At 53.9% G+C, this 25391-nt stretch overlaps 1 protein-coding gene across 2 annotated transcripts in view; it reads right to left on the bottom strand.

Moving 5' to 3' along the window:
* TMEM132E (transmembrane protein 132E) overlaps positions 1–25391 on the bottom strand; it is a gene marked incomplete at its 5' end in the record, with an annotated part of 53671 nt that overhangs the window by 9310 nt on the left and 18970 nt on the right. Inside the window, 3 exons of one of the 2 annotated variants that reach the window (XM_081028179.1) lie at positions 607–799; positions 1065–1211; positions 2700–3630. In XM_081028179.1, coding sequence (XP_080884305.1) covers positions 607–799; positions 1065–1211; positions 2700–3630 — 1271 coding nt within the window. Of the gene's footprint in view, positions 1–606; positions 800–1064; positions 1212–2699; positions 3725–25391 lie in introns of those variants that run through there. The other variant, XM_081028178.1, reaches the window with a different exon arrangement.

Raw genomic sequence — 25391 nt, 5'->3', positions numbered from 1 at the left:
GCTCCTCAGGACTCAGAGTCAAGTCCAACACATTTGCCTGGCCATTCCAGATGTCTCCGGGCTTGCCCCATGTCCCCCTGGCTGTCCAAGGTACTCCTGGGCTGGCCCCGACGATTATTCCAGCCTTACCACCCCAATGCACTCTTCCCAAATCCATTGCTCCTTTACACAAACTACTCATATTCCCATTGCCACACCTCTGTCCTCATGATCTCCTGTCTAGAACACCCTCCTCATCTTCTCTGATTGTATGAGCCCTTCCTCCCATGTGACCTTCAAGGTTTAACTGCATGGCCACCTCCTCCAGGAAGCCTCTCCTGAGTGGCCCCTCTGTGGGTGTCTTCTCCGGCCTCTGTCCCCCTCAGCATCTGCTGTCTTACTCCAGCAGCAGGCACAGAGGCCTGCCTGCTTCCTGCGAGTACACACACACACACATTCACTCACCTTTACACGGGCACGTGTGGGTTCAGGAGGCAGTCACACACTCAGGCACTGGCTCCCACACACACGTGTTTCCATCTATGTGCACACTCAGCCATGCACACTCCTGTCACACATGCACCCATGACAGACTGTATCGCTGGCCCGGTCACCTGCCCTGCTCACCATGGCCAGGGGCAGGATGGCTTGCACATCCCGCTGGATGACTGTCAGCTCGGTGACCGCCCGCTCCAGGTCAGGCAGGGCGCCGTGGCCACGGTAGTCAATGTGCCACATGATTCTCCGCTTAACCGACTGGCTGGTGAAGTTCTCCATCTCAAAGTCCAGCTGCAGGATCTCCAGGGGCCCCTGGCCCTCCCTGCCAGGGGGAGGAAGGAAGCAGAGCTGGGGAGGAAGGGCTGGGAGCAGCCGGTGAGCTCTGAAACCCCCGTGGAGACCCAAGTCCTCCTTGGTAGCCCGACTGCTGGGGTCCGCTGAGCCTTTTCCAGCTACCCAAAGCGCCCCGCCTGGACTCAGAGTCCCCATAAACTAAGCCCCATCCTGGCCTTATTCACCAAGAATTCCCCCATCCCACCAGGTGCCTGCCCTGCGGAAAGGTGGGCAGAGGCGCCACCTTGGCTCACCACGGGGGCAGGGGCGTGCCCTGGGCCCAGGCCACATCCACGGTGGCTGTTGAATGTTTTGCCCCAGTCAGCAGCTCCGAGGTCACGTGCCACTGACCACTCCGTGACTTGGTGCCTAGAAGAGTCACTCCCTTCTTGGCCTTCACCCTGGGACAGAGAGGGAGAAGGAAGAGGGAGAGGGTCAGCCTACGGCCCAATGGTTGTCCACCTGGCCACCACCTAGGCTGGGCTGGGAGTAGGAGGAGCAGGGGGGTAAGTTGCCCTGGGCACTAGACTCAAAACTCGAGACTAATCTGGGGAGTCTGCTGTCACACAGCTACAACGTCTGGCCCTCAGTGGAAGCTGTAATCACTTCCACCATGTCTCTGCCAAGTCTTTCCCTAACCTTGACGTGCATACCTTAGGGATAAGGGACTCACTGCTTCTGCATACATCCCATTCCATTTTCCAAAAGCCCCTAAGGACTAAAACCTCTTCCTTCGATTGAGTTGAAATATAATAGCCTTGCGTTCTGCTGGGGCAAGAGAGAACAACTCTCCTCCATCTTAATTGGAGCAGTTCTTCAGAAAGCTGGGAAGGGGAGCAGGTTTCTCTGAGTCTTCTTTTCTCCAGGCCTACAATCTCCAGTTCCTCCAATTGTTGCTTTTCGCCATCGTTTCAAGTCACTCATATCCTAGTCACCCTCCTCTGGACCCTCTGAACACATAAGGTGTAGTGTAAAGACAACAACACTTCAGCTGTGCGCTAATTAACACGGACTAAAGCAGTATGATTCTCACCTCCCTAATTCTACATGCTCTATTCCTATTAATGCAGCCCAAGAGCTCTGACGACTGATTAAACTCATATTCCCATTCAGGTATCAATCACTGAATCGGGCATGATCCTTTCCAGGAGGACTCGAACTTTCAGGTAGTACACTCAGGAGAGAAGGCAATACTTAAAGAAGTTGGAGGCTAATGGTGATGTTTTAGGTCCTCTTACATAGTACTTGGGGTCGGAGGGGGCATTTTAGTGGGGCCTTTCCTATGAATCACCCAACATGGCTCAAACCACAGATTCCTACTGTGAGACATCATTATATTTTATGGGGATGTGATACCATTTAGGCATTTCCGAATTTGTGAAGTGTATCTTTCTCAGGGTATAGAAAGAGCTGGGACTCCTGAAAGCTTTTCTCCCCAGCTCCAGGATTGGGCAGATGTCCCAACACATGCACACACTCCTGTTCATCTTTTGGCTCCCAGGAAGGAGCTGCTCTCTGATCTCCATTTCTCCTCTTTGGCCTTAGTCTCTTCATCTATAAAATGGGACTGTTGCTAATGACCAGCTAATGTCGAAGGCCCTTCCAGCTCCAATTTTATCCTTCTGGACATCCATGCTTGTGAAAACTGATATTGCTCCTTTACCAAGATGTCATTTCTGTGGGATACGCAGGCAGAGATTTCTGTTGCCATTAGACAGGTGAGAACACTGAGGCTCAATAAGTGAGGTGTCTTCCTGAGATTGGTCAAGTGATAAATGGAAGAGTTAGGATCAGGATTCTGGACAGGCAGACTGGGTGAGCCCCTCCAAAAGGTCAGATACGCATTTGACCTTGGAAGGGAAGGCGGACCCTGACCCATGACCCCCTACCTGAGTGTGAAGTGCTCCACACTGGGGCTGGAGGGAGAGGAAGAGTTGGGGGCCAGGTAGAGAAGGATGCTGAGCACTTCCCCTGGCTTGAGGGGCCGATCGGGTAGACGTATCATCAGGTTGCTGTCCAGCCTGTGCTCCTGAAGGGTCCTCCTGGGGGGTGGGCGGAACAGGCTGATGCTCCCTATACGCAGAAGGGGGTGCTGGGTCGGGCTCTCTGCCCGGGCCCCCACTCCAACCCCAGCCCCCCTGCGGGTGCCCCCACAGCCTCCAGACGCATCTGGGGCATGGAGAGTGTAGTACAGCTCAGCCTGCTGGCTCTCCCCTGCTGCCTCGGGCTCCAGCCCATCTGGAGACTTGCGCTGGGCGGTGGGTGGTGCTGCAGGGTCAGGGGGCCCGAACCAGGCCAGGGGCAGCTCTGCCCGCACGAGACAGGTGGCCAGGCCCCCGCTGAGGCGGCAGGAGCTCTTGACCTCCCGGGCATCTCGGAAGGCATGCAGGCGGACACAGGGCAGCCGCTCGGTGACGCCAAAGTCGTCCCAGTCCCGGCCAGCCACGTAGAACAGCACCTGGGCCACAGGCTGCGAGGCGGGCACACGGGCACGGACGATGAAGGCCCGCACCTTCCAGTTGACCGTCAGGCGCTCGGGGATGTCCAGGGTGCTGGACGGCTGCAGCAGCTCCCGGGCCACCACCTGGCTGGTGCTGAAGGGCCCCAGGGAGATGTTGAGGACAGGCAACTCCTTGGTCTGGAACACCACAAAAGGCTGGGAACGGTGCAGGGAGCTGTTGGCGGCTGCAGGTGGTGGGGGCCGTGCCTCCCGCAGGAAGAAGGACAGCCCCTTGTGTGACAGGTGGTAGCTGATCGGCAGCACTGGGCTGGCCTGGGGCCCTGGCGGGCTGGGGCTGGCCGGGTGGGAGCGGCTGGAGGCTGAGGACAGACAGAAGCAAGACCCCAGAGTGGTCAGGAGAGGCTGCACTCGGACCCCAGGGTGCCCCAGCCTCCCACCCTCACACCGGGCCATCTACTCCAAACGGAGCAGCGCTCAGCCTGGCTCTGTGTCCTGCGGTGGCCCAGGGCCAGGCTGCCTGGGCTCGAAGCCTGGCCCCACCTTTGCAGAGGTGTTCATTCCCTCTCACCACTGCTTCATTTCTTTGTCTGGAACATAGGGGCAAAGTTAAGTTTTAGAGATGTTTTATCTCCCCCACATCCTCCTCTGTAAAATGAGTATGAAAATTCTTTCTGCCTTAAGGTGCCATTGTGAGGACTTATCAAAGTCTTGTGCGTGAGGGCTCAGAGCGGGGTGGTGCTGAGGAATTCTTACCATTATCACGGCGCTCAGCACTCGACAGGCGTTAGCTTATTTGATCCTCAGATCAACCCTTTAAGCCAAATATGATTAGGATCTGCATTGATTCAACCAGTTTTCTATCAATAACTTCTCTTTTTCGAGAGCCTGTTCTTACGTCTTACAGATAAAGGTGAAAGGCGCTTAAGTAACTTACCCAAGTGACGGGCAGAAGGGCCAGCAGGATTCGAACCTCTGGCCACCTGACTCTCAGACCCAAGCCCTTTACCGTTCCAGCTGCCTCAGATGGTGCAGAGTCCCCCGGGATCCCATATCTTCCCCCTACTACCTCTATATACCTCACACACTATATATACAGGAAATTTGCTCCTCAGTCACCCAAACCCAAATGTGGGCCTTGGGTTTGACTTCTTCCATCTCTGCCCCCTTCCTCCATCCTTACAGGAGGATCCTACCACGTTCTAGCAATTCCTCTTCTTGACTCACTGGTATGTCCCAGGGTGACTCCTGTCCTCCATCCCCAGGCCCCTGCCCCAGTTCTGGCCTTACTCCTGTTGCTATGACAACGTAACTGCCTGAGTCTCCCCTCTCCCCAGTTCACCCCACTCCCCGGCTTCCCCCTCCCCCACATAGCAGCCAGAGTGATTTGTTTCTCCCAGATACAAATCAGGCCTTGTTGGCCCCTCATTTCCAGCTCAACACCTGTCGGATACTGTCACAGAACAGGAAGCGCCAAGATGTGGAGGTTTGAGGTTTGAGAATCAGTTCTGGATCTTCCTATGGACTCCTGAGGTGTAGTTCTCTCCTTTGAAATTAGGGTAATAATAATAATGCATGTCTCCCAGGATGTCGTATTGTTATTTGTTTTGCTTTTGAGAATCAAATAAGAAAGCACTCTATAAATTGTGTAGCACAATGCAGATGTGTGTAACTTAAAGAATCTCTCCCTTCTGCTTTTAAAATAATACCAAACTTAACTTGTGCCTGAAAATGGCATTCAGGGCCCTTTAGAATGGAGCTCCAAGCTCCTCTTTCTCCAGGAATCCTTTTCCCAAGACCCCACTGCCAGCATAACTGAACGACTTCTGGCTTTAGAGCTCTCTGATGCCACCTTATCTCCCCTCCTTGGCTCATGCTGTGCCCTCTGTGTCAAATTCTCTCCTTTCCTATCTGCACACATCCACATCTGAATCTTCCTCCAAGATCCAGCTTGAATGTCACCTCCTCCATGAAGCTCTCCAGGATGTGACCTCAACTTTTGGAACTTTCCTCAGAGCTCTGCCCTTTCTGAGGGACTCTCATCCTGCCGTGCAGCAGAGTTCGTTATCTACAAGGCCTTGCATGGAACAAACCTTCAACAAATCGTGGTTGGTCTACACTGAGTGAGATCTGTGTTCCAAGGAGAAGTCTCCGAATCAGTGCTGTGGTGGGTACTTGCAGTTTCTGTACATTTTTCGTTTTACCACTGTCAACTAAACCTTGACAATTCCACAAACATTCACACCCAATTCCTCATAAAGGCAACGAGCTAAAAATTCCCCGCCTTTGAGGCTCTGGCGTCTACATCCTATTTTTTAAATCTGTAGCTTAATTTCCTCATTTAAAAACAAGGTGATTGACTTGGGGCAGGGCAAAGGCCCTGGGGTCAGTTGTTCTAAGAAGAGTGGCACCTGTTCTCAGCATGCCTCCTTGGGGCTCCTCCTGAGCAGCCCTTGGGACCAGCTGGGGAAACCATTGGTCCCTGGACCTCTGGGCAGCCCTGCTTTTACCACCAGATTGCTCCCTCCGTTCTGGAGAACTTTGTTCCCAGGCCATCCTTCCCCACTAGACGCTCTGCCGTCCTGCAAGGTATGCTGCTGCTGATGGTGGGATGCAGGTGGGCAACTGAGTCCCAGATGAGGACAGGAAGATGTCTGGAGGGACGGGCGAGCTTCCTGGCTGGTGCTTGGAATCCCTGCCCCCTCGTTATCTGCTAGAGTCTCTGAGAAGGTCCTTCTGACCCCTGGGGCGAGGCTGGCCCCAAGGTGCGCTGCTTTGACAGCAGCAAGAGGCAGGCAAACAGGGGCTTTGGGAGTCAACTTCAAGGCTTCTCTCAGCCACGCTCATTGGGTAAGTTGCTTCCATTTTGAGCCTCAGTTTCCACCTCTAAAATTGAGATGGTGACATCAGGCCCCTCACAGGAGTGTTTAGAGTTGCTAAAAGACCAAAGTGGAGAGGGGGCACTGCTGGACGTGGCGGGAGGTCCAGGGCCGAGATGGAGAGGGGCCCCCATGCTTGTCCCCCTGGGGCTGGAGAAGGGCAGCTGCGGTCAAGGACCTGTAAGTGCTCACTTTCCAGGCGGAGGTGGACAAGGTGGGGATGCAGAAGTCAGAACCACTGTTCTGCCTCATTTACCATCCCCAGGAGACCCCAGAAGCTGCGAAGTGCCACTTGGTCTTTGACCCTCTCCCCATCACACCCTCATGGCTGGCCATCTGGATCACTTGCAGGCACAGTGGGGGCAGGGGCCTCCAAATGTGCAGTGGACTCAGAGGGGCATGGAGAAGGGGTTGGAGAAATGTGTCTGCATGCACCCCTCACCCTCAATAGATTTTGGTTGAATAAGTGGAATTCTCTGAATGAGCTGCCCAGCGCTGAAGGGGAGGTTGTGGACTGACGAATGCCTCCTCACTGTGGCACCAAAGAGGAGTCGGGATGGCCGCTGAGGGGAAAGGCTCTTGGCACAGGGCTCTCGACCCCTTGCAGATAAGGAGACTGAAGGGGAAGTCCTTCTAGAAGGGGAAGCAACTTGTATTAAGAAAACAACTAGCTTTCAGAAACGGGGGCCAGACAAGATGATATTGGGGTCCTACAATTTTAGTAATTATGTCGTCGTGACGCACAGAACTCCGTCCCATCACCACTGTGAATCATTCTGTCCTCTGGGCCTGGAGGCTTCCTCTGTGGTGGAGTGGGGGGGCGGTCCCTGAGACCCCACCACTAATCTCCGCTCTCCCCCTCACTTACTGTGGTGCCTAAAGGAAGTTGTTTGACCTCTCTGGGATTCAGTTTCCCCAGGGAGATTGGGGGCGGGGGGCTAGAAGCATTCTGGTGTGGTGAGGGCTGGGAGGAGGAAGGTGAGACTGGTGGGGTTGTCAGCAGATCATTTGGTCACGTGTCCAGAGACATTATGTGTGAACGCGCGTGCATACGCTTGTGGGTGCCCACATGCACGCTGGCCTACCTCTCACAGGCAGCTCGAACCTCCAGACGTCCTGGAGCATGGCATGGGCTTGGGAAGGAAAAGCTGCCAGAAGGTTCCCCAAAGGACCACAGGTGAGGGAGGGGAGGACCAACACAGCTGCGGTCAGGCCAGGCCCAGGGGTCGGGGAGAGGTGCTTCAGGGGTGTGACGTGTGTGGACGTGACACGCTGGACCTGCCTCCACAGAACAGGGGGCGTCACACCATCCAGACTTACCGGGAAGCACGGGTGTACCTGCTGATCACACACAGGCTGGCACGTGCCTGTCCCTCAGGCCCCACAGCCGTTCCTTGGGCTTGGTTCTGAACAAACCTCAGCCTCTCCCCAGACTCCACTGTGTTCTCCCACCGACTGCACTTGTGCTCTGGCCCAGCTCGCCCTGCGGACCAGACTTAACACTGTCTTCCTGTCAGCGGCCTCGGCTCTCCCAGGAGCAGCAGTTGGATTTCCCTCTGTCTACACAGCCTGGGGCCTCAGGAATCACTTGGGTCCAGCTCTCCCTGGGATCCTCTCCCTTGCTGCCATCTCCCTGTAGAACGGGCTTCTCCATGTCTTCTCAGGCTCATGATGCATGTTCTGACTGAGTTGTGTCCCCCCCCCCTCCCAAATTCATATGTGGAAGTCCTAACCCCCAGTATCTCAAAATGTGACTGTTGTTTGGAGATAGGGTCTTTAAAGAGCTGATGACGTTAAAATGCGGTCACTGGGGTGGGCTCTAATCCAATCTGATGGCGTCCTTGTAAGAAGAGGAGATTGGGACACAGACACATACAAACGGAAAAATGGAAGACCACGTGAAGACACAGACAGGTGCCATCCATCTATAAGCCAAGCGGAGAGGCCTCAGGAGAAACCAGCCCTGCTGACATCTTGATTTTGGACTTGTAGCCTCTAGAACTGTGAGAACATAAATTTCTCTTGTTTTAGACAAGCAGTTTCTGGTACTTTGTTATGGCAGCCCTCACAGCCTCAGTTTCCCCAGAAAGATATAAAGACACCATAGCGGGGAGGGGAGGAAGACAGCTTCATACCCAGGGATAATGATGGCCGCTGAGGCATTATTCCCAGCCCCCTCCCTGGACTGTGCCTGGGCTGTGACCCTTCCCAGCTGAGCCGAGCCAGCTCCTTCCTCTCACAACCCTGGGAGGGCATATCCAGCTCTGCATAGCTGGGAACTAAGGACAGGCTGTCTGTGGATGCAATAGGCCTGAACTCCCATCCCCCCAAGTCGTCCCCTCTCCCACCAGCTCCCGGGGCCACTTCAGGGCCATGCTCAGTGGAGTGGCAATAACTTTCATCCTTCCCTTCTTATTTCAGACACTAAGGTGTAAATAGAGGTGTCACAGAAGTGCATCAGACTCACTAGCACCAAAGAGAAGACATGCACAGGGGTGGGGTATAGGGGTCCCTTCATCCTTCCATGCGCAGCCCAGGCATTGCCTCCTCCTTGAAGCCTTCACTGGTACCTCTCATTGCTACCACTTGGGTACTGCATTGCTGCTGCTTTGCACTGTCCAGCTCTGGCTCTACAATTTACAAATTATCAATGCGCTAGCTGTCTCATTAACCACTGAATGTTCCCTGGGGGCAGGATGCTGGCCCATGTGCCTTCGCCTGTGCAGAGGTCTCTCCAGCCACATCCACCTCCAGACGGCACATACACTTTTGCCTTTCCAACTGGATTAGGGCAGACACTGGGTCTGGACCAGCATTGCATAGTGCAAGGTGTGGCACACAGTAGGTGCTTAACAAACGTCAATTCTTCTAGTCAGGGGGAGAGTGGCTGGGCAGACGCTCTCCCTTTTCATCTCAGGCTGGCCCTGGGTGTCTGGGAGCACAGCAGGGGCCTCTGGCCACCCCCAGGTTCACAGCTTCTCCCCAGGCACAAAGGCCAGCATTTCCCCCTCCCCTGTTGAATATATAAATTAATCTTTGTGGAGGCTAGGGCCAGGCAGACTGGGGGTGGGGGGCGCCTCTGGCCATCTCCCCGCTTCTAATCAAGATCAGATGTCTCCTGCTTCTACTTCTAATTGTCCCCAAATTAAAACTAATCGCTTGCAAATAAGAAAAAAAACGATTGTCATTAGCTTTGGTGAATTTGAGACTGAGGGGCACAGCAGGGCATGCCAGTCGGGCCTGAGGGTGCTGAGCTGCGTGTGTGTGTGTGTGTGTGTGTGTGTGTGTGTGCTTGGGGATCCTTCAGCACTTGCTCCTAAACTTGCCTGAACGTAAGAATCAGCTGGAGCAAACAAAACAACAGCAGCAAACGGATTCTAAGGCCCGATCACAGGCTGACACAGTCGGAATTTCCAGGAGACAGACCTGGTCACAGCTGAGGCCCTGTGATCATCCCAGAAGTTTGGACAACACGGGGTTAAGCAGGGAGGATTGGGAGATACTGAAGGGATTGTGACTCGCATAGCATAACTTGGGGGTGCTAACAGTGAGTGAGCTAGTGCACAGAGCCCAGAACAGTGCCTGGCACATACAGGTGCCACAACAGCGAATGGGTGAATGAATGAACGAGAGGGAGCAAGAGCCATGGTTGGTGCAGGTGGTGAAGATTCTAGGGGCCATAAGGTCCATGATCAAGAGGCCAGGAACGGACTCTGCCCAGTGACCCCTCCCAACAAACCTCCAGACCCATAGGATGAGTGTGACTTAGAGGGGACCCTCGCTAGCCCAGGAGAGCTACCTCCACTGCAGCTCTCCACACCCCACTGAGGGTGTGTGGCAGAGCCTCTGGCTAAGAGGAGGGCTGCCTGGGTTCCAGTCCTGCTCTTCCTTGGCTAATGGTTAGATGTGACCTAGGACAAGCAAGTCATTTCTGCACTCTGGAGCCCTATTTCCCCACTGGCGAAACGGGAAATTATCAACCAATATTCTAATTACTGCAGAGCAGGGTGTTGAAGTGGGAAAAACGCATGGCTTGAGAAAGGTTCTTGTTTTTGTGTTTTTAATTAGCAATACCTGGTGTTAGTAACAGTTTCAAGAAATGAGGCATTCACATGCCCCGCTGTCAGAGGGTAAACTGGGTAAGCTTTCTAGAATGCAATTTCAAAATATGTTTTAAGAGCCTTGGAAATCTTCTTGCTTCGTGCCCCAGTAACTCCCCCTCCGGGAATCATTAATAAGCAGAAATCGGCTCAGATTTATGTAAAAAGATATTCACCACAATGTTATGTTTGTTTGTAAAAAAATTAGAAACAACCGAAGTGTTTAAAAGCAAAAGCCTAAGAATGAATATATGCAGCGATTGTAGGTCAACTTTTTTTTTTTTAAAATATTTACTGGGAATGGCAAATACTCACAAAATAGTTCGAATTAAATAAAGCAGGGTGGAAAACTGGCAGTACTGCTTGCTACCAATTTTATATAAAAAATATGTAGACTCTGGGAGGAAATACATCAAAATGCTAATGATGGTTACCTCTGGGGGGGGTGAGGATTATGGGTGATTGTTATTTTTTACTTTATGCTTTTATGTATTTTCCAGTTGTCTACAGTGAACATGTATTGCTTATAAAATTAGACAGAAAACAATAAATGTCATTAAAAATAAAGGAAAGTGTTTAAAGCCGTTCCAAGAATTTTTTTTAAAACCCCACAAGAATATATGTATTAAAAAAGAAAAGAAAAGAAAAGAAAGGAAGAACTTGTGTGGTTTGGGAGCCACACAAACTCGCATTCAAATGCCAGCTCTGACACTTCCTAGCTCTGTGACTTTGGGCAAGTTGCTTAAACTCTCTGAGCCCCGATGTCCACACCTGTCAAATGAGGATAATGGAACCTATCTCATAGAGTTGTCATGACTAAATAAGCAAATTGCTTGGTGTAGTTCCTGAAACGGAGTCAGTCCTCGTGTTCATTCATTAATTCAGTCAACACTTATTGGGTATTTCGTCCTGAGAGGAGGGAAGTGCTGGCTTGTTTTTCTCAGGCATTTGGTGCGCTGTTTAGCTCATGGCAGATCCTCTGTCCATGTCTGTTAAGTGAAATGAGACAAATACAGAGATGACAGGCACACGAAGCAGAGTGTCCCAAGGAAGGAGTACTAGTTGTTGGGGGCCCTGGAATCTAGCCCAGGCAGCTCTGCCACTGATCTGCTGTGTGACCTTGGGCAGTTTCCTCCCATCTCTGGGCCTCAGTTCCCTCATCTGGGAGAGAAGCAGTCCTTCCCCTACCTGCCGTATGGGAGACCTAGAGGTGAGAAGGGGACATGTGTGCAGAGAGTCCTGGTGGGCTCTGGACCACACCAGGGTCAGCTGGATAAAGGGGAGGTGACAGCTGGGTGTGGTGGGCCTGGACATTGCCCCCTGCACTCAACAGGGGCCTCCCAAACATCCCAGGTGCCATTATCACCACAGAACCATTCAGCAGTATGGGTCTTGCACAAAGAGGTCGGGCCAGGGAGCCAGCGAGGGCCATAACCCAGCCCCAGCTCGGCTCACCAAACCTGGTGCCTAGCGTGGGGCTGCTTCTGTCTTTTTCTAAGTTGACAAATTTGCCATATACATTGGTGCATATAGACATGTCCTCACCCAAGGCTGGAGCTACGGTAAGCCACCTCTTGGAGCAGGAGCCCAACAGAGCAGTGGGGGTCTCCCTGAGGCCTCGGGCCTGAGAGAGATGCCCACCCCCACCAGAGCCCCTCCATAGTTCCTTCCTCCACCTTGCGACCCTTTCCAAAGCAGCTCCCCTGGGTCATGGCTGTGTCTCCCCCATCCACCTGGAGGCTTCGCTTTCCTCTGGCCCTGTGTCCTCAACACGGAGGGCCGTCTGTGCCTGCATCCTGGGCTGGGCTGGGGGCAGCAGAAGCTCCAGGGCTAGGACTTACAGCCAGTGCCTATGTAATAAATAACCGTTCCTGCGGTGGATGCCTGTGGGGTATAGAGGGGCAGCTGAAGCCCCCAGAGGCTGTGAATCCTGGAGAGACAGCTTTCCAGTACCATCACCCACCCCACCTTCCCCCCTGGCTAGAACACCAAGTTGGAAAAGTCAATTGGGGGAGGGGCTTGCAGGAGGGGGAGACCCCTTCGCCACTTTGGCCTACATTCCTTCCCAGGAAACCTCCTGCCAGCTTATTCCCAGCAGCACTCCTTATTGGCCTGGGTGGGTCATTTCCTGCCATCTGCCTGGGAACTCCCTCTCTGTTAGCTGAAGGGATGTCAGGGTTCTTTCCCCACATTTTACAGATGAAGAAACTGAGGGTCAAAAGGCTCCCATCAGACGGGCTCTGCCATTTATTAGCTGTATGATCTTGGGCAAGTGGTTTAGCATTCCACTTTCAGCCATGCCTGGCACACAGTTAACACTCTTTAAATGTGAGCTACTGTTTGGGCATTACTATCATCATCATCATTAAATAAATTAAATGATTATCTTCATCGGGGCCCAGAGAGCCTCTGAGACCCAGTGACTGGCTCCCACCCCCACCACGGATGAACCCCAACCCTAATTCTCTGGAGGGTGATTTGCCTGCCACTAAGGGCAGGAGCCCTGTGGCTTTCTTTTTTCCTGGAATCCAGCATAGAGCCCTGTAAACAAATGAAAGGATGATTGGGATGGCCCTTGGGGGGTTGTGCCTGCACACACACACACACACACACACACACAGACACACACACACACATACACACACACACACGAGCGCGCACACGCATGAAATCTGTACCAGTCTTCCTCTACAGACACCCTGCTAGCCTGGGACAGCTATCCTAACCTTGGCCACTCCTTTTGCTCTCTCCGCCTAAAATCCTTCTCTCCACCAGAACGGATGCTGCCGCTAAGCTATGACCTCTCACCTTTGAGAATAAGGAAGGAAATCAGAGAGACACAGAGGAGTGGCACAGGAGGGGAGGAGTCAATACTGAATGAAAGCAGGAGCCCTGCTCAGCTAACCCCGGGGCCATGAAGGCTTCCCCGGAGCCCCAAGGAGGTCCAACGACCACAGGACCCTAAGAAGCCGCTGCTAGAACAGCCCCTGGCAGCTGGACCTGGCCATCTAGTCCTGTGGCTGAGGCTCAGGAAGGGAAACCCTACTTGGTACGCAGCAAGGTGGACCGGGGACCCATGGGTACCAGGCCTCTTGTTTCCTGGCTCCCTGCTACCCCCAGGGACACTTTCTTGCCAGCTGTGTAGCCTTGCCACCAGAGCGAAGTGATCCCAAGGGAAGACCGAGGAAAGGTTTCCTGGTCCTGAGAGACTGGCTGGGCCAGGGGTCACCCCTTCCCCTCCAGCCTCTGCTCTTGTGAGATACAGAAAGCTATACCGGGCACTGGGGTGCAGAGCCTTGGGGCCCATGACAGAGGGGGAGGGCGAGAAGGGGAAGCTGAGGGGGTAATTTAGACCCCCTGGGGACAAAGACCTCAAGATGTAACACTCAGGATAGTGGCCCTGGGCTGGAGGTGGCCCTGGGCTGGTGGAGCCTGGGGCATGGAGGCAGGGTTTGTCTGGGGAGGGGTCCAGGAGAAAGTCCCTTCCCCTCCAAGTACACAGGACCCCGGCCCCTCCTGGTGCTGCTCTGGGAGCCTTCCCTTGTGAGTTGTGAGCGTGTGTCTGTCTGTTGGTCTGTCTGCATGGTGATCTCAGGAGCGGGACCAGAGGCTCAAACAGGCTTGTGGAGACAAAGAGGCCTTGTATTTTCAGGCGAGCATTCCTCACCCCTGGGAACGGCTCTTTGATTTATTTCTGAAAATCGGAAGAGGGCCCCATCCTCACCCCTGTCTCAAGCAACAACCCTTTGGCCCCAGACCACGGTCTGCCCAGCTGTAATAGGCCTGATGTGAGGTCGCTTTTGTGATGGAAAGGGTAGGGTGGGGGCTCAGGGATGGAGGAAGAGGGGTCAGGAGGTTCATTTGTCGACAGGTCTGGAGTCTGCCAGTGGCTATGCGATGGGGGACAAAAGGATACTGTTGGAGTAGCCCCTTGTTCCTGGTGGACTAATAATGCTACTCCGCCCTGCTGCCCCCTGCCCAACTCAGGCCATGGGAGGCACGACTTCCTGCTTCAGCCAGCCCTGTGGGAGCCCCCACCTTCACCCCCAAAGCACACTAGCTTCCTGCAGGGCCCAGTGTCTTGGATTTCAGGAAGACCATGAGCAAATCGGGCAGTGAGACCACACGGATGGGCTCCTGAGAAGGGCCACTGGAGACAAATGCCTGCCTTTGCCCATCTAGTCCTCTGCAAACACACGCTAGGGCCCTTGGGGTAGGGAAGAGAGAAGCAGCCAGGAAGTCACCCTCCAAGGGAGCAGGCCTGGGGGAAGCCCCTACCCCCAGGGCCTAGAAACCAGGCTCGACCTACTCTGGTGACCTACCTAACCAGACCTCCCATTCAGGCTACCAGGGAGGGCTTGGGGGAGAGGGAGAAGAAACAAGGCAAGGAGGCAGAAGCTGGGGGTGGCGGTGCTGAGAAAAGGAGAGAGAGAAAGCTAGTCAAGAAAGGAGAAGGGAAGGGAGAGGTAGAGAAAGATGAGACAAAGAAAAGGAAAACAGGAGGTGAGAGTAGAGGATGAGAGAAAGAGAAGAGGAGGTAGAAAAACCCCAGGCTGGTAGGGTGGCCAGTGGGTTACAAGAAGGAAGTGATCAGGGGCAGGGGGTGGGGGGGAGGGTAGGAGGGAGGCTGGAGGGGTGGCCCAAGCCCCCTGGGGACCTGTGCAAACCTGTACAGCCTGGTCTGGGAGCCCAGGCAGCGGCAGCAGGAGCTGAGGGGGAGGGGGCGGGGGATGGGGCTGCTCTCAGAGTTACACTAAATGACTAATGTGCATTATCCTAATTATAGCGGAGCAAGCGGAGCCTTCCCACTGGTGCAGCCGCCTGTATCTCCTAATAAACAATTAGCTGCAAACAACGAAAAAAGAGAGAGAGAGAGAGAAATGTGCATGTTAGAGTGTGTGCTTGTGGTGGGTGGGGGTGGGTTTGCAGCTGGGCCTTGAGAGGGCCAGGCCTGGGGAGAGCTGCGGAACCACATTACCCCTCCAGCCCTTTCTGCCCCATCCGGGGTCTCGGGGTCTCGGCTGTAGCTAACAGCAGGGCCCTACAGGTATAGGGTAGGCCAACAGGGACCCAGTTCATATTTAGAGGCTGCTTATGGAGTGCTGGCACTGGGCTAAATGTGTCACACCTCCTCACAATAATCCTAGGAAATAACATTCCTGTTTTTGCCAATGAAGGAACCAAAGCTCAGAGAGGCTAAGAGGCTTGCCCAAGGACACACAGCTGGGGTTAAGCCCCATCAGTCCTCCTGATTTCCCTTGCTCGAGGCTCATTTCCTGGGAGCATTGGAGCCTGGAAGTTGGGGACCAGGTGTATCGATCCACCAGATCCACCCAACTATCTTCCCAGACCTGCCCTGGAGGTGAGCAAGATCATGAAGATAGGCCCTTCTCGCTGGACCCCAGAGCATTTATGCAAACCATCCCGATGGTTATGCAAACCGTTGCCGATGTGTTGACGACAGTACTGAGAGGTGAGCCTTCTTCGATCCCCGTTTTCCTGGAGGTCAACAGGAAGATATTTGTCGGAGGTCCTGGAGGTTTAGTGGCAGAGCAGGGTTTAGAACTCAAGACTCCTAATCCCTGGGGTGAGGCTGGGGGGTCTGCTCCGGCTGCACAGCTGGGTCATGGGAGCCAAAGCCCAGTTCAGGGAGTTTCTGGCTGGGGAGGAGAGAGTGAAACAACCCACAAAGGAAGGAGCAAGGCACATTCCAAGAAGTCAGGGCATCCACTTGTGGAGAAGGGGCCCACAACTGGCCTCTTGCTGTGCTTTGAGGCTTAGAGCCTTTCCCTGCCTCAGTTACAAGCTCTCTAGTATGTTCACCAGAGTCTTCCGTGGCCCCAGATCAGGCCAGGTAGAAGGAAGTCTTGAGAACTGGGTGGCTGGGTAGGGAAGCCCGCTTCCTGAGCTGGAACCTAGGCTGGAATGTGTGTGCACTGGGGGGTGGGGCAAACTCAGGGACCACGGCACCGCCACCTGCAAGGAATGACTTGGGCCTCAGCTCATCACCTGCAGAATGAGAAGGGTGACCAACTTGTCTTGGCTTGCTCGGGACTGTCACAAATTTACTACTGAAAGTCCCTCCGTCCTGGGCAAACTGGCACAGTTTGCCTAAGAAGGAATCTAACCCTCCATCTCTCTCTGCCCCACAGGGAGGGCACAGGGCCTAAAACGGAGAGCTGCAAGGTGTGCCAGGGTGACCATGAGGCCTGGGCCAGTTTCCCATGTAGGGGGTGAGGGATGGGAGTCCTGGAAGTTGAGATCTGCCTGCCAGCTGGGGAGAGACTCAGGATCAAAACCACAACCTTGGGTTCGTCACTTCATCTTTAAGCCTCAACTCCCTCATCTACAAAATAGGGCTAACAAAACCTCCCTACCTGCACACAGGTGTTATGAAGAGAAAGTACGGGACTCCATTCAGAGTACTCACAGAGCCTGGCTCACAGGTTCCTCCCCCTCTCCCTGCATCTCCCCCCCAGGGGGGCCCCTCCCTGATTAGGTAGGGCTCTGCCCGACCTTTGCTGCCTCTCAAAGCCTAGCCCCATTGTACCTGGTTTTTCTAGGCATCACATGGATTGATTGGCACTCATCCAGCTGATGCTCCTTTGCATTTCTAACTCAGTGCTGGACAGGGGTCTTCAATACTCTCTGGTTCAAACCACTCACTTTACAGATGAGAAGATTGAAGTTCAGCGAGAAGAAAAATCCTGCCCAAGGTCTCACAGCTGCCTCCTGCCCCAGGTACTACTCCGCCTCATTGCAGTTGCAAAGGGCTGTGGGATGTTCTCTTCCTGCTCCCCAGTCCAATATTCTCATGAGTGTTTCCTTCTTCCCACAATGCTCGGCATTAGCTGCCCCTACCTGCTTCCGAGTCATCTTCCACTCCCTAACCAACAGGCCTGGGTCTGGGCAGCTCCAGCCATGCTCTCTCTGCTTTCTGTGCCTTTGCACATGCTGTTCCCTCTGCCTGATATGCTGTTCCCCACACGCTCATCCTTTGACTTCTCCCAGGTGTCGCCTCCTCTATGAAACCTTCCTTGACCTCTGCTTGGCTGCGTTAGGCTGATTTATAAGCTGCCCACTTCCATCATTCTACACTTTTCTCTCTACTACAATTGTGGGTTTGCAGGTTTGCTTTCTCTTAGGTGGAGCCTTGCTGAGGGCAGGGACTGTGCCTTTCACCAGGCAGCCTGACAGCCTAGGGCTTGTAACCAACACTCAATAAAGATATTCAAAATATTCAATAAATAAATATTTATGCAGCCCTTTTTCTGCTCAAGAACCTGCTGGGAACTGCCAGGGAGACAGAGATAAAGAAGATAGTTTCTGCCCTTAAGGAATTCGCCAGCTAACCAGGAGACCAGATGAGTACATAAACAACCACACTAAAAGGTAGGAAGTGCTGCAAGGCTTTGGAGAAGTTCAGAACTCCAGGGTGTTCTAAGAAGAGCCAGATGCGAACCCAAGAAATGCTTGAAGGAGGAGGAGTGAATAGAGTCGTCGGGTTTGGAAAAGTGGGTGGAAATTCAACAACTGACTAGGTGTGATGAGACTTAGGCAGGGGCCAGGGACGTTTCAGGTGGAGAGAACAGTGTGGCAAATGGGCCAGGGATTAAAAGAAGTGTTGGACTGACGGGGTGGGGAGGGTGGCATCAGGGGGCAAAGGGCTTCGAATGCCAGGTAAAGGAGTGTGTGGATTTTGTCACAGGGGTTTCCAAACTGTATTCCTTGGAGCCCTGGGGTTCTGTGGAGCTGTCCCAGGCCCTCCACGGGATCCTGAGCAGCTTTCGTAGTCATAGATTTTCACATAGGCTTCTACATGAATAATAGCTCCTATGCCTTTAAAAGTTTATCCATGATGCCACAGGCAAGGGGAGCCACTGGGGTTCTGGAGCAGGGGAGTCACACCATGAGGTGCTGCCTGGCCTGTCTCCCTGTCTCCATCACACACACACACACACACACACACACACACACACACACACACACACACTCAGACAGGAGGGCAAGAGCAGGGGAGATGGATGAAGCTGCCATTCTGAGTGGCTGATATGTAGCACTAGAAGCAAGTGCTATAATTAATTCCTGAGCTGATGTTATCTCAACAACCTGGCAGGTCATTGGCCCAGCTGGGAAGGAAAGGGCTCCCTGTGCCACCAGGCGCAGCTCCCAGCTTCCTGAGGTGAAGGGGCACCTCTTCCCAACATCCACCTCCCCTGGTGACCCTTCTGCTTACAGTGACCTTCTTCCTCACCTCCCATCCCCATTCCCCTCCACTCCAGTCCATCTCATTTTCTTTCTCACATTCCTTCCTTCTTCTGGCTTTCCCCAGGCACCTCCTAAGAGGGTGCCGAGAGCAGAGCAGATGGGGTTGCTTCTCCTCCAGCCCCTGTGCAGAACTGAGCAGAGGCCTCTCCAGACACCCCACACTCCACATTTGGACCATGCCTTCCCCACTGCTGCTCACTACGATCCATCCACCATTTAACAAGATCCTGAAATCCTGCCTCCTCCAGGAAGCCTGTCTGGGCTGCTATAAAGGAAAGCTGGTCACACACTAAGGAGTGTGAGATGAGAATGATTCTGAGTGAGTCCACGCTCGGGGAAGAAGAGAGCCGTAATTGATGAATGATGTCTGCTGTGAGTGTGGACGGGGAACCGGCAGCTTCTATGTCACGTCCTTGCCGTCCTTACCCTCCTGACTCCAACTGTCGGATGGGGTAATCAACTAGAGATCAGATTCTGACAGAAGGTGCACAAGAGCAGACGATATCTTCTTCAGCGCTAAGGGGGCCCACTTCCCCGTCTCTGCTCAAGAGAGCTGCTCGAACTCGCCTGTGGTCTGAATACCCACCACTGGGTCTCATTGCCGGGCACCTCCGGGCCTCCTTTCTGAGAGGAAGTGACAAGAAGACAGATAACAAAGTCCCATTCCCAACCGTTCTTTGCTCACTCCTACAGGGGGGCGCAGGGGCAAGTGTAAAGTCCCTTTCTGAAGGTCAAAATTTTAACTTGCTGAGTGCAGATGTGCTAAATGCTAATTCCGTCTTGGGGCACACAGTTAACAGTAATGATGACAATACCATCCCTTGAGCTCTTCTAGGTGCCAAGTGCTTTATGTGCTCTAGCTTGCCTTCTCCCACGAGAGCATATATCCATTATCCCAATCTTACACAGAAGGCTGCTGCAGCCTAGCCATATCCAAGGTCACAGTTAATAGATGACAGATCTGGAATTCAAATCCAGATTTGACTAGCACCAAAGCGTTTACAAGGCGTCCTGGGGAAGAGATCTGTCTGTTGTCCCAGGAAAGTTATGTGTCCTCCCCAGGTCCCGTACCGGGTCCTCCTGCAGGGACATCTGTTACCTCACACACTTGTCCATCTCCCTGTGGTCTGCGGCCCCTTGAGTCTGTGGACAGTGATTCTCATATCTGTGTCCCCAGTCGCCAGCTGACATAGAGTAAGTTGTCTTTAAACATTGGTGAACTAAGATCAGTGAATGGAATTTGGGGGGAGGCAGACTTAGAAGTAAAAATGAGTTGGTGATTTCTTGGGGTCAAGAAAGCCCAGCAATGGAAGGGCTGCCTCATGGGGATAGTGAGCGCCCCATCCCTGGAAGCATCCCAGCCACTTGAGACTGATGATCTCCATTGGGAATGCTGCACAGAGGCTTCTAAACAGGCAGAGCGTTGGCCTGGATGACCTTCCAACTGTGAGACTCTGTGAGGCAGCCACACCCTTGCCATGGTCTTGTGGCAAGTGGGATATACCTCTCCACCTCCTCATTTGAGGCTTGGCCATGGGACTTGCTTTAGCTAGTGAGATTTTAGTGACTGGGACACATAGAGAGGCTCGAAATGTGCTTGCACGATTGGGCCTTTTCACCATGAGAAGCCTCAAGCGGCACCTGGTCCAAGAGGGTGCAAGAGTTATGGACAGACCAAGACCCAGCCAGCAGCTTGGAGCCCAGCCAGCCAAGCCCAGTCTAGAACCAGCCATACCTCAGACACCCATGGGCTCACAAAAAAGCAAGGCACATTGTTTTATACCACGGACTTTTGGGAGCGGTTAGTTATACGGCATGACCGTGGCAATGGCTGGCTAATAAATCTTTCCTGGATGCATGGAATCCTGGTGCTGCTGAGGGGCGTGGAAGGAGTGTCTCAGCTTCTCTTCTGCCTGTAGACAAGCCCACAGCTTCTTGGAGGCTCAGGGCAGTCCCCTGTCTGTCTGTGGCCCCAGCGGGACAGCAGGACGAAGTAAGGCTACTCCACTGCCAGGGGTGTATTTGGGGGAGGCTGGCTCACTGAGGCCTCTTCTGGATGGTGAGGGAAGAACCCCCATAGGAGCTGGCTTAGAAAGGCTGCCCCTCCTCCTGCCCGAGCCCACCAACTGAGAAGAGGGTGCTGAGTACCCCTGCCCCCCTTATTCCTAAAGGAGACACTTGCTGCGCCCAGCTTTGAAGGACCACGTGGTTCTGGAGCTGGGCTGAGTCTCACTCATCATTTGGTTCATGCTCTGAGGGCCCCAATTGCCCGTGTGACAGTCGAGGATGAGGGACCTGAATCTGCTCACTTAGGGCTTCAGGGACAATTGCATAAGGAAATGCAAGTAGCTCTTGAGGCAGTGAAAGGCAGACACATCCCTCTCAGTGCTGCCTACACGTCTGCGGGCCCCTGCAGGCTAACCCCATAATCCTGGGCAGCTCTGGGCAGCTGGATTGCAGGCAATAGAGGTCTGCAGTAGAGGTTCTGGACTCAGAGAAACCGGGCTGTGAATGCCAGTCCTGCTTCTTTCCAGGTGTGCGACCTTGAACAAGCTGTTCGTCTTGCTGAGCCTCAGCCACCTCTCCTTTACAATGCGGACCCCAGTGACAGACCCTTCATGGGGTTGCCGTGAGGATAAAATGCAAGTGCTACTCATGGTGCTTGGCACAAAAGAAGTGCTCCGTAATAAAAGAAGTGCTCCGTAATAAACGTTAGCAACTGCTATTAATAATAAATCATTCTCGTTACTTAGGACTGCATCTTCCGCAACATGCATGCCTGTATTCAGTCCTTCAACGACTTCCCACGTGCCCAGTGTGGCACAGAGAGGTCACATTTGGGCTCTGCTGAGGGGGACAGACCCACAGGCAGCTAACTAAGATGCTGAGGAGAGATGGAGACCCCTCAGCTGGGAAAGTGAGTGGTTTGCCACGAAGAGCCAGGGGTTGGGGGGTCAGTGAGACAACCTGGGGATTTTGGGGGCGTGGTGAGTTCAGATGTGAGGGACATCTGGGTGGGGGAGCACACTGAGTGTGTGTGTATTTGGGGGGGTGTGGGCAGAGAGGCAGATGATGACACAGGAGAATGGGCAAGGCCAGATCATGGGACCCTGATGTCACTCAGCTGAGCTTGGAGGATTCCATCCTATACACAGGAATGAGAGATGGAAGCCACTGAAGGTGGAGGGGCGGTGGTGAGGGGGTCAGATTCTCATTCTGGAAAGAGCTCTCCTGGAGGTGGCCTGCAGGGGAGAGCCTGGGGCCAGGTACAGCACTCAGGATGCCATTGCGGGGGTCTAGGGAAGAGATTTGGGGCTCTGTGGGACCCCTCTGGGCCTCAGTCTCCCCACCAGGAATAATAGCAGGTGGCTGAGCCGGCCTGTGCCTGGGTTCCTTCTAGGCCTGACAGCCTCTGCCCCAGGGCTCTGGTGGTCTGAGTCTGTCACCCTCCAGCCTCCTGACCTGGGGGGCCCTGGCACCCCCAGGCTGGAAAATCTGAGGTTATACACACTGCAAAGCAACATAGCTAATCCTCAAAGGCGGTGACACAGAAGATGACTGGAAGGTAAAGCTCTCCTCCATGCGTCAGTAGCCCAAACCCTGGCCCTCACCCATCCCACCTTCTGGCAGCCTAGAGGCAGCCACCGAGATGACAGTGCAAGAACTGAACACCGGGAAACTACCGCTGGGCCCTGCACAGGCCGTCTGGTTCAACCTGGTCCTTTGTAAACCAGGCCTCAACTAGGGGGCATTGCCCCAGGAAGACCTCCTCGTGCGGCTGGCGCTGGTGTTTTGCACCAGCCCTTCCAGGAAGATCTCCTGAGAGGTGACTCACATCTCTCTGCAAATAGGCCACGACTTCCCTCCCGCTTGGCCCTGCTTTCCCGTCTTCTGCCCTTGGATTTCCACCAAGGTTACACCAAAGTTTACACCAAAGAAAGCCTCTGGTTACAGGATGGGTGAAGGAAGCTATTGGTGGGCTCTTGAAGAGAAGCTTGACTCCCTCCATGGTGACGCGGCCTCTGCTGGGGCACTGCTCCCAGATTCTCCTCTCCTAGCGACCTCCCCTCAGAAACCACTGCTGTGGGCCATGCCCTCACGCTGCTCTGACTGTAGACTGGCTCCAGGGGGATGAAATCTCAGCTGCCGCCTCCTGCAGGGACGCTATGAAGCTTTGGATCGTCCTTGTCCCTGACGGTTTCTGAATGTGGTAAAGTGTCCCACCGGCTCTCACTGCTCAGAATAGAGACACAGAGGGGGCACTCCATTTCGCAGACGTGGAAGAGACAAACCCCTTCCCCCTCCACCCCCCCCCCCCACCTCCTCAAGACGTCCATCACACGGGAGAGCTGCAGGGTCCTGGTCCAACTTCCTCCGCAGGCCTTGCGATGCTCTAGGTGGGGAAACGGGCCCAGAGGAGTGCCGGTGCCTGTCTAAACTCACCCAGCTCAGGGTCAGTCTGGGGATCTGGCCTCTGACCCTGTGTTCGCCTGAAATGCTGCTGCTTCCACCCTTTTGTGGATGAGGCCAGGCCCCGCCTCACTATGCCTGTTGTAGAGACAGGCTCATGACTCACACAACCTTGGAGCCATTCTGTCCTGGAGGACCCCTAATTGCTCATCTGTGGAACAGGAATGAACCCTGCCTGACCTACCTTCCAGGGTAGCGGCAAGGATGACAGCTGCGGAGGCCCTGGGCAGTGTAATGGGAGGGGTCGCAAAGCTCAGCATGTCCCTGAGCCGGGGGCTATGGAATGGGGTTGGGGGAGAGGTAGCTCTGGAGCCAGGAAACTGCCTTCCTCCAGGCCCCAAAGGGGCCAGAACCATTACAGAGAAGGGACTTCAAGTCGACAAAGACAAATTGGCTTAATTGACCCAAATTAGCAGCAGGGAGGGCCCCATGGCCCAGCTGCTGGTCCATTTAATCACTGTCACCCTGTGTGGTCAGGGTTGGTCTCCCTCCCCCAAGGCCATCAGGGTCATCTCCCCTGTGAATGGCTGCCTCTCTGGAGTCCTCCATCAGCAGGAAGGAGGGATGGGATTTTGGGGACAAAGACAGCCTCCGGCCAGAGGTCAAAGAAAGCTCCCTGTACAGCTGAGCCTGGCTCCGGAAGAGACAGCCTGTACTGGAACAGGGCAGCCCTGGGAGCCGTGGGTTTCTCCCAAGCCCCTCATTCTGAATTCAATGGCCGCCCCTTGGAGAGAAATTCACTGGGGGAGAGATTCACTGGGGCTGACTGATTTGCCCCCTGGCTGGCAGGCTGTCTGTCAAACTTCCTAAGAGGTGCTACCTCACTCTTGCACTTTACTCACGGAAGGGAAAGGGCTGCCTGGGCCTCAGGACCACTTCTGCTTCACTTTCAGCTTTCCCCAGCATTCCTTAACAATGCTGGGGTGATGGTCAAATTGGGGTCTCCCGAAAACCTTTAGAAGGTATGAGCCAGAGCCCTCCTTGGTCTCTGGTGATAGTTCCCAGGATTCCTGTTGGCTGCTACTGCCTAAATCCCCCACTGTGAGAAAGCAGGAAAGACACTCTTCCCCACTCCAAATCCCCCATGGTTACTGCCTGCTCCCTGGTGGGGACCATCCTTTCCCACCTCCCACAGCAAACACCGATAGAGCACCCACTGTGAGCTGGGCCTGGGCAGGTGACCTCCGGGTCAGGTGGTCGGTCCCATGACGCATGGCCTCCCCCTCACAGCTCCCCGGCTCCAGCTGCATCTGTGTTTTTCCTGCTTAGAATCTTTGCTCTGCCAGAGCCAGCCTGGCATGTGTGGCCAAGGCCCTGTGAAAAGTACTGTCCCACTCCGTGTATATCACAGCTCCAGCCGGGGTCCCCAACGATGCCCGGCCACACTGCAACTGCTGCCCCTTGGACTCAGGGCTCCACTGGTCATAGACTCTGGCCGCATCAGGCTTTCTCTGCTGCTTCTCCCCTCACCCACCACTCAGGCCTCCTTCTGACCGCGTTTCTGTCTCCCATTTCCATAAATGCTCCCATTGGGTTCAATGCAAGTGTCGACGTTACACCTCAGTGAAGACTTGCGAAGCCGGCGTCCATGCTAGGTTCATTGAGAGCAGAACATTCTCTCTCTCTCTCTCACACACACACACACACACACACACACACACACCACTCCAACTTACAAATGAGATGTTTATCAAAAGTTCCTTGGAAATTGGCTATTAGAGCTAGGAAACACACTGCAACACATTTCTCTATAGAGACAATATTATCAGTAGTAGTTACATTCCCAGGCTAGCCCCCACCAGTTTATCTAGAATTCATTCAGTAAATGTTTATGGAGCACTGGTATGTGTATGAGGCTAAACAGTGCTTCTGAGAGTGTTACCTTGAGTTCCGGCTCCTGGAACAGAGGACTAAGTGAGAGAGAGAAAGAGGAGATAGAAAATGAAAAAAAAAAAAAAAAATTTCCCTTCAAATCAAATCAAATAGGACAGGTCCTGGTCAACAGCTTGGCTACACTCTTCCTCCTTCCCAGGGCCCCTTTCCTCTGGCCCCCAGGTCCGCCAAGTCTCCCCTCACCGCCAGGGCCCCCAGCATGAGGGATCACCTCTCGGCTTGCTGTCCCAACTCTAGGAAGCTTTATAAGATGGAGGTTCCCAGGTCCTTCCCCAGCCACCCTAATGCAGAAGGTCTGGGTCGCTCCCAAGAAGGTGACTCTTGCCCTGCTCCCGCCATGCTTCCATCTTGCTCTCGTAGTGTCCCTTTGGAATCACCTGGGAACCTAGGACAGACCCCAGACGAGTGAATTCAGAATTTCTAGGGCTGGGACCTGAAACACCAGCATTTAAAAAAAACTGAATGTGCAGCCAAGATTGAGAACCACTGCTTGAGTGGTTCTAGTTCTCACCC

Source organism: Rhinolophus hipposideros, assembly GCF_964194185.1.
Source record: "Rhinolophus hipposideros genome assembly, chromosome: 20".
Taxonomy (NCBI): domain Eukaryota; kingdom Metazoa; phylum Chordata; class Mammalia; order Chiroptera; family Rhinolophidae; genus Rhinolophus; species Rhinolophus hipposideros.
The sequence above is the reverse complement of the archived record's forward strand: the minus strand, read 5'-3'. Positions and strand labels throughout refer to the sequence as shown.